This window comes from Hoplias malabaricus, chromosome 6 (genome assembly GCF_029633855.1).
Source record: "Hoplias malabaricus isolate fHopMal1 chromosome 6, fHopMal1.hap1, whole genome shotgun sequence".
In the NCBI taxonomy this organism is placed as follows: Eukaryota; Metazoa; Chordata; class Actinopteri; order Characiformes; family Erythrinidae; genus Hoplias; species Hoplias malabaricus.
Genome location: NC_089805.1, coordinates 16046500 through 16066012, shown reverse-complemented (window position 1 = coordinate 16066012; position 19513 = coordinate 16046500). Strand labels below are relative to the sequence as shown.

At 41.5% G+C, this 19513-nt stretch overlaps 1 protein-coding gene across 3 annotated transcripts in view; it reads right to left on the bottom strand.

Annotated features, from left to right (window-relative positions):
* Positions 1–4689: 4689 nt before the first annotated feature.
* LOC136700385 (solute carrier family 66 member 2) overlaps positions 4690–19513 on the bottom strand; it is a 37362-nt gene continuing 22538 nt past the window's right edge. Inside the window, exon 4 of one of the 3 annotated variants that reach the window (XM_066675717.1) lies at positions 4690–9612. In XM_066675717.1, coding sequence (XP_066531814.1) covers positions 9387–9612 — 226 coding nt within the window. In that variant the 3' untranslated portion in view covers positions 4690–9386. The remainder of the gene's footprint in view (positions 9613–19513) is intronic. The other 2 variants (XM_066675719.1, XM_066675718.1) reach the window with 2 other exon arrangements.

Genomic DNA, 19513 nt, shown 5'->3' with positions numbered 1-19513 from the left:
CCCCATTGCTGTCCCTTGTGGTCAAGTGAAGATTTTCTTCTCCTTGTACCCTGTAGTGTTTTGAAATGGTATATTCCCTTACTGTCCTTATGGTTGAAGTCTACTGGGGCATCCTAAAATTTCAGCGCCCTACTACAGTTAAAATTTCCATTTCGGTTACCAGGTGTTTACACTTGCTGTTGCAATTTAAATCTCCACCAGCGCCACGTTTTGTTCATGGTCTACATTGCAATTTAAATTTGTCTTCCGCGCCCTCTGGTGATCGAGTCTTGTATGGCAATTTAAATTTAAGTTCAGTGCTGAAGCTTGCTATTGCCATTTAAATGAACCTTTAGTGCCCTCTGATGGTGGAAGTTGCTATCACAATTTAAATTGCATGGCTATCCCTCATTCACAACCCTGGTGTGTGTATATATATTTATATAAAATTTTATTATTGTTATTAAATTATTTGCTCATTTGTTTATAGCAACTCCCCTCTCACTCCACCATTAGTAGTCCCCCATTTAGAATTCACAAGCACACAGCTCCACAACCCACAGCTGTGGGTTCCATTCCCGCTCCGGGTGACTGTCTGTGAGGAGTTGGTGTGTTCTCCGCATGGGTTTCCTCCGGGTGCTCCGGTTTCCTCCCACAGTCCAAACACACATTGCAGGTGGATTGGCGACTCAAAAGTGTCCTCAAAAGTGAGTGTGTGAGTGAAAGTGTGTGTGTGTCTGTGTTGCCCTGTGAAGGACTGGCGCCCCCTCCAGGGTGTATTCCTGCCTTGCGCCTAATGATTCCAGGTAGGCTCTGGAATTGGATAAGCGGTTACAGATAATTAATGAATTATATATATATATATATATATATATATATATATATGGGTTAGACAATAAAACTGAAACACCTGTCATTTTAGTGTGGGAGATTTCATGTAAGAGCAGAGTGAGAATATTTAATGAGCAGGGTAAGAGCACAGTTTTGCTCAAAATATTGCAATGCACACAACATTATGGGTGACATACCAGAGTTCAAAAGAGAACAAACTGTTGGTGCACAGCTTGCTGGCGTATCAGTGATCAAGACAGCAAGTCTCTAATTAGTCCACCTTTACTGTTTTCCCTACATCCGGGAGAGTTACGGTGTGGAGAAGCCCCAAACAAGCGTACCACCCAGACTGTTGCATGCCCAGAGTGAAGCATGGGGTGGATCAGTGATGGTTTGGGCTGCCATATCATGGCATTCCCTTGGCCCAATACTTGTGCTAGATGGGCGCATCACTGCCAAGGACTACCGAACCATTCTGGAGGACCATGTGCATCCAATGGTTCAAACATTGTATCCTGAAGGCGGTGCCATGTATCAGGATGACAATGCACCAATACACACAGCAAGACTGGTGAAAGATTGGTTTGATGAACATGAAAGTGAAGTTGAACATCTCCCATGACCTGCACAGTCACCAGATCTAAATATTATTGAGCCACTTTGGGGTGTTTTGGAGGAGCGAGTCAGGAAAGTTTTCCTCGACCTTAGAGGTTTCCTAAAGTCCCAGCAAAATGCAAATAAGGGGTCTGAAACATCCCTAGTCCTAAATGACAATACTCATTCTCTACCTCCAGAAATGGAGGGAGCTACCCACACAGATCCACCAAGATCTGCCTTTTTGGAAAAAAAAAACCTGTCTTTAGCATTCATTCGCACTTAATGTGTAAACACCAGGTAAATAAAAATAAAAATAAACTAAGTAAGTATTACTTTGTATGTGACAAGCGTAAACGAATGTAAAACACATGTACAGGGGTTGGACAATGAGACTGAAACATGTCATTTTAGACCACAATAATTTATTAGTATGGTGTAGGGCCTCCTTTTGCGGCCAATGCAGTGTCAATTTGTCTTGGGAATGACATATACACCACACACACCTGCAAAGTGGTTAGAGGGATTTTAAGCCATTCTTCTTGCAGGATAGTGGCCAGGTCACTACGTGATGCTGGTGAAGGAAAACGTTTCTTGACACGCTCCTCCAAAACACCCCAAAGTGGCTCAATAATATTTAGATCTGGTGACTGTGCAGGCCATGGGAGATTTTCAACTTCACTTTCATGTTCATCAATCAAATCTTTCACCAGTCTTGCTGTGTGTATTGGTGCATTGTCATCCTGATAGAGTTTTAGAGCTTGGCATCTTTTGCAGAATTGACTCATACATATATACACAAAAGGTATAGTACATATAGTACGACTATCTTTAGTATAGTAAGTATATCTTTACATGTGAGTTCAGGTTCTATTCTTTCTTATTTATGCCAGTTATTTTTGTTGTTTTTGCTTGTTTAGTTCATATTGTTTTTCAATAAACTTTGATAAGACTTCTTCTGCCTCAGGTCTCTTTTCTTTTGACAGCTGTGGGGGAGGACAGGCTAAGGGGCCATTACCTTGATAATGGGGAGGGGATCTCTCACCTGAGTTTTTGCAACTATCTCATGCATATTCAATGTAGGAACAAGTGACTGAGTAAAACACAGTGTCACCTCACATTTGTTATGCTCTAAGAATAAAACTACAAACAATTTATAAAAAATATAATCAGCAGTGAGTTACCAACACCAATGTTTACAAAGTTCTGACCTCAAAAGTCTTGGCGAGAAATGTTTAAAACATTTTTTCACAATATATCTGAAAATAGGTTTTTGGAAAGTCTAAGTTTAGAGTAATTTTCATCAAAATATAGATGTATGACATTCTTACTGATTCAAAATTGTTGTTGCAGAGATTGTTCTGAAGAAAAGCATGTGTAACACATTGAGAAAAAATAATTTGAGATGGGTGTAATTTGTAAAAAAAGTCAAGGCATGTCTGACTACACCAGAGTGTCTGAAAACCCCTTTAGACTCCAGAGAGTTAAATCACGCTCATGCGGTTATCCAACTGTCACCTCAGTTCTTAGAAGCCACAGCTTTGGTGGAAACATGGGCAAGTTCCACCTATCTCTTCATACAAAACAAAGCCACTCAACCATTAATTATTCTTCACTCACCTCCTTTAACATCATTGACAAAAACTCAATGACCAAGCTGATAGCTTAGCCAAACAAGGAGCCCATGATGGCACACCTTGGACATTTGATCCCTCCCTTTATCCAAACCCACCTGACACCAATGTCCTAGCAATCATGTAGTCTCGAACTGCAGCAATCTTGACACCTGATAATACTAAGGGTTTGTGGTCCCTCAGTTTCACAGGGGAGTAATGCTGATGCATGCCCATGACTCCCCATCTGCAGGACACAAAAAGATTAATTATTCTTCACTCATCTCCTTTGGATTGGCTAGTCAGTACTAGATTTCATGACCAATGATCAATTCCCTGCTCTTTGAACACCCAGAACCAAAGGTGTTCTCTAACACAAGCCATCGCTCTCAATTTGGCTTTTAATGTGGGCAAAGATGCCATTTGTAGAGTAGACTTAGCTGATTATAACCAAGTGATGGTCATGGTTCTCTGGACTCATCCCTAGAAGCATCCCTTTTCCCAGAGACAGACGAGAGTCCCCATTGTCCAAACGAACTGTCCAACTCTGAATTCATGACTCAAGTCGAACAGGTACTAAAGGAAGCCGATGCACTCCAAAACAAACGAAACTCTGGTGTGTTTCGTAAATTTAAAAGTAATTTTTGAAGGATTCAATGGACTGTGGTCTTACTGCCATTCACTCAGTGCTCATTCCCACTCGTCCGGAGGCACCACCAACGTTTGTCTGCCAATACAAAATTCCTTAGGCATCGTATGGACCAGTACAGTAAATGACTTGTTTGAAAAGGACATCATTTAACCCTGCAACAGCAAATATTCAGCACCATTATGGCCTATTATGAAACCCAATAGCAAATAGCACCTGACTATTGATCATTGGAAGCTTAATCAACCTAGCCCATTATCCCAGTGGCCAATAACACATTTAGAACAAGCGGTCCCCTCAGTCTGAAACTCTAAATAAACCATCAATGTAGCCTCTGAATTCTGGACTATCCCAATGCAAGCAGAAGACCAACACAAGCTAGCTTTAACTTTTCACCTTCACCTAACACACGTGTAGCCTCCTGGCTAATGGCTCTTTAATGCTTTGACATGGAGGTGCATTACCATAAATCCCGAGGAGCCCTCTATGCACAGCACTCGTCTCCTGTAGGCGATGCAAAAGAGATATCCCTGCCAAAGTGCCACAAATTTGTACCTAACGGCGGGAGTTGGCAATGTCAGAATAAATGAGAGGCCTTACGAACCCCTAATGTTCAACTTGGGAGCTCAGTCCTCTCAAAATGCGGAAATAGCAGGAGTTCTCAGCACAATTCAATCTGTGGTTCAGAATAGCACAAAAATGTTGGTAATCTGCACAGATTCTAACTATGCATGCCTAATTTTCACATGCCACTTTAAAACCAACAATTACACAGTGTCAAACAAAAAGCCAGTCAAACACAAAGAGTTTTGCCGCATGTTAACACCAAGTAGACACATATGACCTACAGATCTACTGGAAGAAATTGAGGAGCCACTCTCAAATCCTGGGACATGACAAAACTCAATGACCAAGCAGATAGCCCGGCGATGGCACACCTTGGACATTTGATCCCTCCCTTTATCCAAACCCACCCGACACCGATGTCCTAGCAATTATGCAGTCTCAAACTGCAGCAATCTTGACACCTGATAATACTAAGGGTACCATCCTGATAAATTAATCCTGATTTTTTAGATACCAACTTAGTCGAAATTCAGTATTGTAACCCGTCTATTTCCAAAATGCTTTTGCATGTTTCTGACCCATCTACACATCCCATGTCTGCAGAAGATCTTGACAGCATAACAGGACTTAAAGACCTATATAACACTAAAGCATCTCTCCAGGACTCTAACACTTCTGCATTCATGGTTCCTCAGGGGACTAATGCTGATGCATGCCCATGACTCCCCATCTGCAGGACACAAATAAAAAAAGATGTTGCTGAATACATAAAAGGCTGTCTGGTATGTTGCCAATTTCAAATATCAAATCCACTCCATAAAGCCCCCTTGCAAAACTCAAGTCTCAAGGGTTATCTTTCCCTACCCATACATGTTGACTCTGATTAAGGAACACATTACACAGCCAAGGTCATACAGCAGCTATGGCAACTTTTGGGGTTAAAGGCCAGCTTTCACTTTAGCCACCACCCTCAGAGCACAGGTCAGGTAGAGAGGGTCAACAGAACTGCAGTTAGCATACTGAAAAAGTATGTGGCAGTGAATATGGGACTGGGATATCAAGCAACCTCTAGTCCATTTCTTCTGTTAGGATGGCCTGGATGCTCATTTTCCTGAACTTCGGCTCCTTAGGAACCGCTATACTTCCTGAAAGGATTGAACCAGATCCTGACTCATGAATGGTACTGAAGGACCAGCTGGGACTGCTAATCACTAACTGTCACCTACATAGCCACAGTGTATTCATACAGTTGAACACCACAGAAGCATGTAGAAAATAACCTTCCTTTAACCATCTAGTAAACAGGGTTAAGTGGAGCCAGGTGGTCCAAGGAAGCTATAAGTCATGCAGAAACTGATATAAATCAATGCTACACCAGCTGCAAAAGTTAATTTTAACGCAGTCTGGAATGAGTGATTCTAATAACCAGCCTAATTGTTTCATAGGGGATTGTTAATGGCTGCCATGACTGTGGGATCCCTACTGAGCTTTGGGACGTCTGCCGTCAACACTGTTAACCTAGCCACTCTCAAGCGTTATGTAGGGGAATTGCAGGCTGAAATTCCAAACATTAAAACCCAATAAAATGCACAGCAACAACACCTGCAAAAAATTGGGTAAACCCTACAATGGCTTGGCATGGCTGTGGTACTCAGTGCTCACAGTGTAGCTCTGAAAAAAACTATCCTGACGGTAACTCCTTGCTTTCCGTAGTACTACTTGACATTGCCCACATCCAACTCATGAATTTGCTATTGTCTGATATGCTACAAGAAGTCAGTTCCTCTGTGGACAGCTTTGCCATGGAAAGAATTCCTTCGTATCTAGTTCCCCTATCCTTGGTATAGGAGATTCTAGCTACAGCCACTTGAGAAGTAGTCCCTGATGTCCAGGCCCAACTAGCTTACACTTTAAGTAGTGCCATTCCAATTTATGTTGATCCCAAGACAGAGAATTGGCATTCATCATTAAGCTTCCCATAATGGTGCCCGAAAATACCTATCACTTGAAAGATGCCATTAATGCCGGGTTCTGGAAGGATTCTGCCTATGTTCCAGTAAAGACCACACCTCTTGTAGCAAACCAGGATGATAACTCTGATCTATACTTGGTGCCTAACTTGCTCATGTGCACACTCAACAAAAAAATCCATTATTTGTGTTCTAGCAAACCTTTTATTCGTAACAGCGCAAATGGAATCTGTGGCCTTAAGCCTATGATGAGTGATATCCAGTGTCCTGTGTTCGTCACACCTCAATATTTGGTAAGCAGTACCCAAGCTGAGATTATTAGAAACCATTGGTTGGTTAACACTCATTTTAGAGAGGCCCTACTAACCTATGATCAGCATGATACCTCAGAAAGGATGCCCCTACTTAGCCAGACTTTATGGGTAGATGTCCCAGAAAATGCAAACCTACATGTGAGAGACCTGGCCTTATATTACCTGAACTCTGACCAATAGGAAAGTGAGATAGAAATTTCAGATTTATTTTACAAGAACACTATTGAGCTAGATACAAAAGCACTAACTCACATAGAATATGAGGGAACTCAAGTAATTGACTTAACTCCTATTGGTAACACCCTTAAGGAACTTTCATCTCAACAACTCTGGTCAGCACAGACTGTTACATACACATGTCCACTTCAGCCACCTTACTAGTTACATTGGATATCTCCTGACATTTGGTATAACTGTTTTCTATCTCAAATGCACTTGAGCCCTACAGAGCAGATCAAAAACTTGGTCTGATGAAATGGTGAGGTTTGTTAGATATAAGAGAGCCCAGCAAGGTGGCTCCTCAGGGTTTAGGTATGAAGCAGAGGGTGAGATTGTAGAACTAGCCCTTGAGGTAGCGTTTGGACGGGACCTACACATAAATAATTAGAGTTCCTTCACTGCACAGCCAAGCAACACTTAATGCACACCCATACACACAGATATGAAGGCACCAACTCTGAAAGTAGATTTGAATATGTTTACTGATCTCACTTCCCTCCAGAGCTTTCTTCATTGCAGCTCCATGTCTCATAAGGGACCACAGAACTACAAAGCGAGGGGAGTGTAGTTGAAGAAGAAAGAAATATGCTGATCGCATTCAGGATTATGGATTCTTGAAATCCTTTGATAACAGGCAACCTGAAACTCCCTCTGTCCTCCAAACTCAATATCACTCCAGAACATTGGAGGATGGGCATTAATGAATGCAATAAAATGACAGACACACAGGGTCATCAGTTTGGAGACCAAATTCATAAAACTGGCCATGTCGATTATAAAATTTCTCTCCCCAAATACTGAAGCAAAAACTGTGGCACTCTATAAACATCCACACTTATAAAATCGTCCAGATTAACCAGAGACCATCAACAGCTCTTTCACTTTTCCCCATAGGGGTCAAATCTTGTCACCCATAGAAGTCAGTAATGTAACCCAATATCCTCACACATTCATGGCCAACCATACCCTAAATATTAACTCATAAAACATGTGTCACCCAGTAAAAACCAGGATACTCTCCAAGGTACCAAGGCTGTCCATCACCATAAATGTCATTCCCAATCTAAGAAGAGATCAGCCGATGGCTCTGGTTTAGTGGCTAAATTGACCTCTCTCAACTCTCCTTTGTAACGTAAAGAGATTTGTAACGTGAGATTTCAATATTAACCTCAAGCAAACACATACATCACTTGACAGAACTTTACGTGACAACTAGACTGGTACCACACTTGATGGTAAGGATCATTTAATTGAATGTTTAATCAAAATCAAACTGACTGAAACTGGGAAAAACCAGCAAAGACCAACAGCGCCCCCAAACGACACTCTGAGGGGTGACACCACCCTTCCTCACAGGATATTTGTATTGTTGTTTGTATTCTATGCCTAGAAACTCACACATATGGATATACATATTCACATAGGTACTCCAAACTAAAGATGAATGATCCCTGCTTTTATGGTTTCCAAAATGCCTGTAACCAGGATTTGATTGATTCCGTCCTCATGATGTATGATGTAATCTCTACTAAACCCAAATTATCTTTGTATAGCAATATTAATACAAGTTATTCATCCAGAAAAGGAAATTGATACTAAAATATGAAATAGGTTTTATCCACTATTATCATTATAAACAAATTTTCTGTTCAGCTGAGGACAGGTGGAGTCATCAGCCTGCAACCTGTGCCTGAAGAGTCCCTGGGCGAGAGTGCTACTGTTGGCGCCATGACCAAGGACTGAAGGCCATAGCGAACACCATCAGCTGTGGAACTGGCTACTGTAATAGTCTCTGCCAAGCAAAGAATACCACTGCATTTGTCTGGGCTGGGGAGAAGCCACCATCAGTCAACAGGGCCACCCCAGTTGGCCTGCTAACAAGAGCACAAGACTGGGTGTTGAAAGTTGATCTGGGGAAGCAACTGAAATTCTCAGAGACTGCCGCCACTACAACACTGCAGGTCAATATGCTACTTATCTCAGAGACCTCCAAGCAGATCATTATCCTGGAACTTTGAGGCAGAAGTTGCCTCAAGGTGGCTGTGGTTAAAGATAGGAGAACCATGGGTGGGGAGGCGCTACCAGGACAAAAGCTGGTGTTGTAAACTTGTGTTCTGGTGGTTTCAAAGTGAAGAGAGGAGACCAGTCTATTCTACTCTAATCTAGTGTTTATTGAGCACTCTGATACTAGGATGAAGTCTGATGGTCTCAAACTGTATCTCAGAGTGATCTAATGGTCTGTGAGAGGCACACATCTTTATACCCTATTTTGCAAACTTACACATTGATCATCATCTAAATAAGATCTGAAAACAGGATGAACTGTTGTAACACATCACTGAGCCATAAACAACCTAGGCCATGAACATCATCTGAGTCCCTGGTGCACTGTTGTAAAATTAACCATGTTTGTCTAACAGACTAAGCTTCTCAGATGAGGTAAGGTTAGGGAACGTGTGCTCTCCAAACCAGTCCAAATGCCAGGAGAAATGGTACAAATCAAATAAAGGAAAAACAATTTACAACAATCCTCTCTCTTGTACGTAAAAGAAAACTTACACACAATAATCTAAAGGAAAAAAACTAAACATTTTCATATTCCTAAGTGGAATAGGCCTTAATCATTCTTAAAGTATCTAACATTATATATTTAATGTAGCGTAGTGTAGTTTAGTTGAAATGCACTGTCACTGCCCACATTAGAGATGCGAACAGTAGCACATGTAGTCCATTTAGCCCGTAGAAAAAGCAACAACTCTATTTTCATTTCTGTCATCTTCCTTGATGAATTAGGTTGGATTATCAGGATTGGTGAGATGAACACATCCATGTAGAAACCTCCAAGGGAGTTCATCCACTGTTGTCTTTGACTTTTCCTAGAAAGTACAAAAACAAAAAATAAAAAGACTTGGCTGTATCAAGCTTGCTGTATATAAAATTTTAACATTTTGAAGAAAATCACTTCACTATTACATAGTGTATCAACATGTCTTACCCTATGTAACACTGGGTTCCTAAGATACTGGCTGGAATGCTAATCGTAGAGAGAAAATGGGTGTCTTCACTTTGGGTGTGGCCCCTGTAGCCTACATGCTTACATTTCTTCCCAAAGCTCTCCCAGCCAGTTCACCCATCTGTCCCTAGTTAGGTGGTAACACTACTTTGCAATGTGACGTGTGTCCAAGCTTTCCTCCCTTGACACAATACTGCTGCATCTGTTACTAAAAGCACTTGGAATGGGCCTTTCCATTTTGCCTTAACTGGACCAGCTGTGTGATTTTTAATCATCCCCTACTGGAAGGCTCATTCCAAGCATTTTTTTATCACGTTGTTGAGCAGAATGTACAGAATTGGTGAGCTGCTTATAGTACATATATAAGGAATCTGAAGTAAGATGCACATCTGCCTGTCTAAGATCAATACTTCCTGGTAGAAACATGACACGTCCTATAATGATTTCATATGGACTCAAACCAATTTTGCGTGTAGGTAAGGCTCTGATACTACACAATACAGCAGGTAGAGCAACACCCAAGAAACCCCACTTTGGTGTAGTTTTGACAAATGCTGCTTTATATTTTGGTTCTGTCATTCCACCTGACCAGATTCTTGAGGTCTGTACGGACAGTGGACCTTCCATTTAACCTGCAACATTTTCAGCACAACTTTACCTGTGAAATGTGTACCCTGGTCAAACTTTATGATGTCAGGCAAACCCCAATGTGGAATATAGTCTTGGACCAGTACCTTGGCTGTCTAAAAAGCAGTTCCCTTTTTGTTTGGATAAGCTTCTATCCAATGTGAAAATTTATCAACTCAAAATGAACACATTTTGCTTTCCCTGACAGGGAGGTAGTGTGATGTAATCAACTTGCAGATGTGTGAATGGTCCTGGAGTTCCATTGTGTGCACTGCAGGCGTGGAGACACCCCCCATTGTATTCTTCAACTGACACAATATACACAGCCGCACTACCTCAGATGCACGGGAGCGGTATTTAGGATTCCACCATACTGAGGAGAACCGGTGAACCATGCTGTGGACACCCACATGTCCTAAACTATGAATTTGCTTTGCCAAGTATGATTAAAGTGCCTTAGGTGCTACATACTTCACTCCCTTTTTCCAAAAACCACTGAAATCAAGACGCACCTTTATCCATCCAAGACCACATTTCAATAGCAGGAACATCAGAGTACATTTGCGCTAGTTATGAACGCACATTTTGTGAACTAGTGTCATTAGTTCTTGTAGCAGCCACCATCAATGCTGGTAATTCTATTACCTCGTGCTTCATCTGTGTCAGAGGAATTGTGAGCTTTTACTTTAACTTCAAGTTCTGTTGGAAGCTCACTGGCTGACATGAAATCAGAAACAAATGAGGCATGTTTAATAAGGGTACCAGCAGCTGCGTTGTCATCATCATCTTCACCCTAATTACAAGTATCAGACAATGCATGACATCATTAATGATGAGGGATTAGTAATCTGTGCCCTTTGCAGGTGAAAGTTAGGAGCTGTGAGTGCAGAGAGCCAGAGAGCCCATCTCTGAGTAGTAACTGTAATTACACGAGCCAAAGACAATAAAGACTTAACAACATGTGAACAATGCATTGTGAGTGATTATGAAAAGACAACTGGAGTACGCATAGTAACAGCTAAATATATTGCTTGCATGACACGCAAACATGGACCAAACCCAGTTGCATTTATATCTAATTTAGCTGAACAGTACTTTACAGGCCGTAACTGACCACCATGATCTTGCATGAGGCATGCTGTCATACAACCATCATTTTCATGACCATACAACATGAAACACAGGTCAGGTTGAACAAAACCTAATGCTGGGGCAGATGTCAGAGCATCCTTATTCTCTTTAATAGCTATTTCAGCTGTGTTGGAAACCTGAACACTATCAGTTTCTTTGGAGCTTCCCTTAAATATCTCATACAATGGCTGAGCAATTTGAGCATAATTTTCAATCCATGGACAACAATAATTGCACAAGCCCAAGAATGACCTAAGTCCTTTGATGGTAGTTGGTACTGGGAGTGAATGCAGAGTCAGGGAGTATGGACTGTCCAAAATAATGAACTGAAGGTGTGGCTAATTGTACTTTGGTCAGACTAGCTTTGTGACCATGTGCAATGAGATGTGTTAGAAATGCCACAAGTTCATTGGTGTGCACTTCATTATCAGGTGAAGCAAGCATTGAACTAGTGTGGATTTTTTAACAGGACATTTGTGTTCTGCCAAATGCTGCCATACAGCCTGGTGATAATTTGTGGTACTACTGTGTAGGCCCTGTTGGAGACTTGACCACTGAAACATTTCACCCCCAAAAGAAAATGCCAACTGTCTGTTGACTGTCTGAGTGAAGTGGAAACCAAAATCCATTAGACATATCAATAACAGAGAAGACTGAGTGTGTTTTTGGTACTCCATCAAAAATGCTAATAGGATCTGCAACCATAGGTGTTATCCAATCTATGCACATGTTAGCAATGTGATAGTCTCCTGTGAGACGCCAGGCCCCTGAAGCCTTTTTTACAGACCACATAGGAGAGCATGACTCACTCTGTGCCTTAAAAAACTGGGGAACCAAGAGTGACACTAGAGTCTTTTCACCTGCATTGAGTCTTGTTATAAAAATTATAATAAGATATTACAGCCTTTCACATTAAAGGTACTTATACTTTCAGTGCTTAAGTACATTTTAAGGTAAACATTTGGTACTTTTACTCAAGATCAGATCTACAGTAAGGACTTCTGCTTTTACTGGAGTAATATTTTTCTGTATCTGTACTTTTACTCAAGTACATGGTTCATGTAATTTGTCCACCACTGCTTTGGTGAGGGGGCACATAAGTAGGTTAGGCACTAAATATAAATCTGTTACTGTCGAGGTATGCTACAAGCAGTGTGGTTTTCAATCAAATGTAGATTCTCGCCAGAACCCAACATTAACAACACCTAGATAGATATTTTTGTGTACTATTATGAAAAGATTAATGATGAATGCTAATTCACTGTCTTGGGTATCAACATAAATTGGAATGACGCTGCCTAAAATGTATGCTATGTGGGACTGGAGATCAGTGACCACTTCTCAAGTCGCTGTAGCTAGAAACTCCTGTATTAAGGACAAGGGAATAAGATATTTATAAATGCTGCAGGGATTCTACCCATGACCAAGCTGTCCACAGAGAGGCTGACTACTTGTAGCTCAAGTTACCACTGAGAGTAGGGAGTTTACCGTCTGTATAATTTTGATCATATTGAAATTATTAGCATTGAGTACCATAAATGTGCATTGTGGCAATTCCCCTATTTGTCACCTGGCAGTAGCCATGTTAAAAGCTTTAATGGCAGACATTCTAAAACTCATTAGAAGACCCATGGTCATGGCAACCATTACCAATCCCCCTATAAAATGTTTGGGCCGCTTATTAGAACACCACAATTCAGACTAGGTTTGGGTGAACTTCTGCAGCTGGTGGAGCATGTGACTTATGTCCACCTCTGCATGACTCAAAGCTTCCATAGGCCACCTGGCTCTATCTCGCTCAGTTTGTAAGTCTGTTACAGGTAGATTCTTTCTACATCTTTCTTCAGGGTTCAACCAAACAAAAAATGTATGGTTATTTAGGCAACAATTAGTGATCAGCAGTCCTTATTAATGCTTCAATACAATTGCAGATTACAGTTTTTCAGTTGTTCAAGTATCAAGTTACCACTTAGAGTAGGTTGTTTACCATCTGTATAATTACCGTAGGGACCTGAACCTCAAGGCAGGAACTTACATTTCTGTAAGGTAAAAACCATTCTGTTGACCTCTACCTGATCTGAGCTTTGGGGGTGGTGGCTGATGTGAAAACTGACCTTCAACACCAATAGCTGCTGCATGACCTTGGCTGTTAAATGTGTCTCTTTGTCAGAATCAACAAGGCTGGGTAGGCCAAACCACGAGAAGGCATGATTAATCAGTAAGTAGGTGTTGATTAGGTTGTCATTTCATGCAGGAAAGCATTCTACCCATTTAATTAAGGCACAAGTAATAGTGAGTGACTTGTTGCCTCTTACCATAAGGGTGAGTGGTCCAACCCAATCTATCTGGAGGTCTTTGATTGTTGGAAATGGGTTTTAATCAGGAATCACCCGCATCTCCAAATGACATTAAATAGTACTTTTATTTTGATACTTAAGTACATTAAAAAGTAATTTTAAACACATAATTACAATTCCATTTTAGCTTGTCCAATCAGGAGCAAGAAAAGCTCCAATTCTCCCTCATTGAGGACGAATCAGGTATTCGAGGAAGGGTTTCTAAATTCTGGTTAAAAACCTGTGGCGGCGAACGACGCGGGCTTTGGCTTCTTCCACTTTTTCTCTGCTGTTCGACTCTTCACTTCAAGGCTCCAGATACTTGGGGTGCTATCTCTTTTAGCCTTTTTCAAGGCTAAAGAGTAAAATGACCTGAGTTTTTGAAATGACTCTGCAGGCGTCAGACTCCTGGCTTTCTTAAACAGTCTTGGGCCTTTAAAGCGTGGTCCAGATAGAAACTACAGATTAATAAAGCTATAGTTTAACCCTAGCAAAATTTCAATGCCATACCCAGAGCGTGAAGGAAACCTTAGACCTCTGACCCTCAAAAGAATGACCTTCTGAGATGAGGCCCCAGGAGAGACCTGCTTGGACTGTCTCTCACAAGGCGGCAGATCAGCGACGACGAAGAATCCCCACAGAGACCTTCAGACGGCTGCGTCTGAAAGCCTCGGGACAAAAGGAACGTCCAAGGCTGCAACCTACAAGGCCCGCGTCTGCAATTCTCCAGGAATTCGTGCCGGAAGGCACCATCAGCGACACGCTACCTGTCCATCTGTCGATATGTAAGGTCACATGGTCTCATGTCTCTCATGGCTCATGGGTTGGTTCTGAAAATTTGCTGGGATAAACAATAGCCTTTCTTAGAACTTAGGGCAATAATTATCATAGAGAAATTCCCTCATATATTAATCTCCCTGTTCCCTCATAAATCGCTGTAATCCATTTTATTATATGAATGTCTAATTAATATTCATTATTTGATATTAAAATTAATAAACCAGTTGTGTGATAAAACCAATCCTTGGTTATTTGTTTGTGTGTGCACCTTTCTTGTATGGAATTATAACTTCTAGTTCAGATTCCATTTGAGATTCAAGAACCCACGGCAGGTCAATGAGCATAATTCATTAATAATAGTTAATTCTAGCTAATTCTGCTGTATAATATGTGAAGATGACCTACTTGTCTAAGCTAAAATTAAGACAGGTAAGAACACTACATATTAGTTAATGGCTCCCAAGCATGGAGCATAGCAAAATGAATTAAATAATTCATTATTAATAAAATAATAATTAATTATCATTGACTCCGCTATGTAGTGCTAATGCCACCTAGTGTGCATGCTATTTCCACTATATAGGGCTGACACGATTAGTTAAAGCAATGAATCTCTTAACAACGACATGATCTGAAGTTGTTCCTGACACCGCTAAGGCTGCTAAAACACAAGACACCACAAGCAGCAACAACGGGTTGCAAACAATCTTGCAGGACTGTCTTCTAGATAATGGTTCCAAGCATGAAGTGCAAAGAACCCTATTATGATTGTTCAGATTTTTATTATTCGGCCACAAAAAAATCTGCTTTAAAACGGATTGCAACATTATGGTCTACAGACTTGATACTTGGTCAACAGCTTCCACTACTCAGGCGCAAAAGAAAAAAATCAGCCTAATCGGCCTCAAGGGGGCGCTACAGCGAAATTAAACTCTTTTTCTATAAAGGATTTTCCATCCCATGTGGCATAGGGACAAATGTTTTTCCCTTACATAATCCTTGGATCCCGATGAATCAAAAAGCTCAGTACAACCACTAAACCTACTGACATTTGGAAACAAGATAGCTGACATATTAACCTGAGCAAATGAACCTGTACCGTAAATGGCATGTTTTACTTTAACCCCTGTAACTCCTGTATGCTTTACTCAAATCAGATGAACTTCCAGCCGTTGCTTCAAGAGAAGATTCTGAGGTAGCATGCAATTGCTGGTGCATGAAATATTATAGGAGGCGCTATAATAGCTAATTATGACTTTTGGGAATATGTCAGTCATATTAAATTGGGCTGCTCATCAAGTTTCATCAGAAAAAAAGGGGAGACAGAACAAAAAACAAACAAACAAAAAAAAAACAATAGGGCTCCAGCACTTTCAGTGCTTGGACCTCTAAAAAAACAATACAAAAGCAAAGGGTTATATGCACTAGTGCTGTGATTAGTATGATAGTGTCGCACCTTATTTTGAAGTAATGCTGTGGTAATGCTTTATCTGCTGCGTCACTGTTTAATCACCTGCATGAAAGTGTATGACACACACACTAGATAGGTTTAAGTTTAATCACTGTGCGTTAAGTGCGGAACTGTATGCTCTGAACCGTCCCAAAAATCTGCGAATTCCATCATTTGATCTGCAAATTTTGTACCTCTGAAATATGGTGTGTATAAAAAATGTGTATAAATACAGGAATTGTTTGTGGGCAGTGTTGATTCTACCCTTGATTAGTGAGACCGTGAGTCCAGGTTAAAAATTGCATGCAGAATCTTAAGCCTTGAATTTGTAAAACAACGTGAATAGTGAACTCATTCTAAAATGGGAAGTTGCCCGCGATTAAAGGCCCAGAACAGCTGTGACACAGCAGAACTCAAAAGATCCCTGCTTTAAGACTGGCAGCAGTGTGTGTTTACCCGTCAGTGTCTGAGCTGAAGTGGTTCCATTTAATCTAGACCAGTGATCCCACTCCAAGGGGAGGAGCTAAATAGGCATCAGCACTGACTCAGCCCTGGAAACACCAGGAGACCTTGTACCTGACTTGGCTATTGCAACTGAACTCAATTTATGGAGCACCCTTTAGTATGACTTGCGCTACTGCATTTAAAAGCTCTCTGGTGCACTCTTGTGTATGACTTGTGTAAGTGCAAGTTGATTGCAAGTCTTCTATAAGCGGAAGTAACCAATTGCTGATTATAAAATTGGTTGAGGTGAAATAAAATAAAACAGCATATTTAATTAAGCATGAATTAGTGTTAAATCTGGCACACAACCCCTGTCACCAAGTACCAGTGGTAAGGCCTCCTGAATGAGGTGTATTTGGAATTAGAAGGCTCAGTGCCATGGATCATGGCTGTATATTCTGACACTGGCTCCTGTTGAGCTTGCTAATTCCAAATACACCTCATTCAGGAGGCCTTACTACTGATACTTGGTGACAGGGGTTGTGTGCCAGATTTAACACTAATTCATCAGAAAAGTTTCATCAGAAAAAAAGGGGAGACAGAACAAAAAAAAAAAAAATAGGGCTCCAGCACTTTCAGTGCTTGGACCTCTAAAAAAACAATGTGAGACATGGCACACATATATATAAAATATATATGACAGTGGAGGTTGACAGTGGAAGCTTAGATGTAAAAACAGCTGAAAAAAGCTCTAAACATTATGGTGATAGTGCAAACATGGCTTTAAAGTTATAGTGCAATGAGCATTAACAAAGCGCAATGTGCACCATTGTATAGTCCAGTAGGATGAGACTGATGGCGTTAGTAAGGACATTTTCAACTGTGCACCTATAGAAGTTTCTGAGAATTTTGGCTTGCATGCCAAATTTCCTCAGCTTTCCCAGAAAGTACAGTTGTTGCTGGGACTTTTTGATGATCTGCAAACTTGATGATACTAGTGTTTTTTTGGGAGGCCACACAATAATATGTGAAGAGCATTTAAAGCAGGAGACTCAGCACACATCCCTGGGGAGTCCCTGTGCTCACAGTTCTTGTGCTTGATATGTTGTTTTCAATTGACTGGCTGACTGAAGTTAAAACATCCAGCACCCAGTCACAGAGTGAGGGTGCCAGTCCGAGGGTCAGGGGCTTTCGAGACAGTTTGTGTGGTATGACAGTGTTGAATGCTGAGCTGTAGCCTATGAACAGCTTTCTGGCAAACTGTGGTACGCAAACTACAAAGGGTCCAGGGTGTCTGAGAGAGAATTTTTTTTAATGTGTGTCAAGAATATCCTTTCAAAGCACTTCATCACAATTGAAGTGAGTGCAACGGGCGATAGTGATTCAAGGTCACCGTGTCCTTCTTTGGGAGGGTTACGATGGTGGTAGACTTGAAGCAGGTGGGCACACAAGCTTGCATAAGTGACAGATTGAAAATATCTGCAAATACTTTGGCCAGTTCTGCAGAGCAAACCCTGAGTGTATGCCCATGGATGCTGTCTGGGCCTGCTGCTTTGCGTGAGTTTATTCTCTCCAGAGCCTTACTCTCATCTGCTGATGACACTGTGAGCAGTGTGTTCTGTGTGCCCGCTGTCGTCAGCACACCTCTCTGCTGGTTGGTGTTGATGGCATCAAAGCCAGCATAGAACTCATTCAGCTCCTCCGGTAGTGTGGTGTAGCTGGTAATGCCCCCTTCACTCCTCTGCTGATAATCTGTGATGAGTTGAAATCCTTTCCATATGTGTCAGGAATCTGCCACATTGTGGTATCCCTCTAGATTCAGTCTGTTCTGTCTCTTGGCTTCTCTGATAGATCTATGCTGGTCATATCTGGTCATGGCACTGGTTTGCAGGCGCCCTTCACGGTGCTGTAGACTTGGTCCAGGATGTTGTTGTCCCTTGTCAGGAAGCTCACGTGCTGATGGTACTTTGGGAGGACAGTCCATAGGTTACAGTAGTTAAATTCGCCGGCTAGGATGAACACGGCGTCTGGGTGAGGTCTCATATTTACTGATTGTGTCATGGAGCAGCCCCAGCACCGTTGGAGCATTTGCCTGTGGCGGCATGTATACCGCCAACAGAAACAAACATCTGAACTCACAAGGTAAATAATAGGGTCTGCAATTCACTGACAACAATGTCTAGTGAACAGTGTTATTTGACAGTCTGGACTTCAGAAAACCATCTCTTGTTTATACAGACACAGACACCACCATGTCTGCTCTTCTCTGAGGCTGAAATGCGATCGCTGTGGTGGACTGGGTGTGTCTGGAGCTGGAGAACAGAATCTGGCATGCTGTCTGAGAGCCATAAAGATAAATGTGCAGCATTCTCTGATCTCATGCTGGGTTGTAAATCCTAATTCTCAACTCTGGGTAATGCTGGTCCTGTAGAGAAGGAGCCTAAAGATAGGGTCTTAAATCATGGTGGCTTGTCAAACGGCTACACTAGCAATGGAACAACTTAAACACTCCCTCACTGTCTGGGATTTAGAATTAGAAGCAGTGAAATCACAAATTATGAGCCCAAACACAAAGACCATCAGAAGATTTTGTTAATTAAGTTAATGACCATGCAAGCAAAAACAGCAGCAGAACTTACCTGCAGTCAGAGACAGAAAGCAAGCTAAACAATGCTAAAGTAGTGCTACAGGAGGTACACTCACAGCTAGTTAGCCACCACCAAGGAGCTACTGACAAAAATAGGGAGCTGCAGAATCCAAAGTCCAAAGTCCAAAGGTAGCCTTGAGTCACCTTTCCCAACATCTACTGCCCCAAACTTGCTCCCCCACTATAGTTTAACAGAGTCCTCCCAAACATGGCTGAACATAGATTCTCTCAGTTTAGTTATGTGCCCTCAGCATATTACCAGACTCCCTCCTATAGGGACCTGGATAAAATTGCGCGACCACATAACGTGCTTCGAGCCAAACCGAAATGGCTCAAATAAAATCTTTTC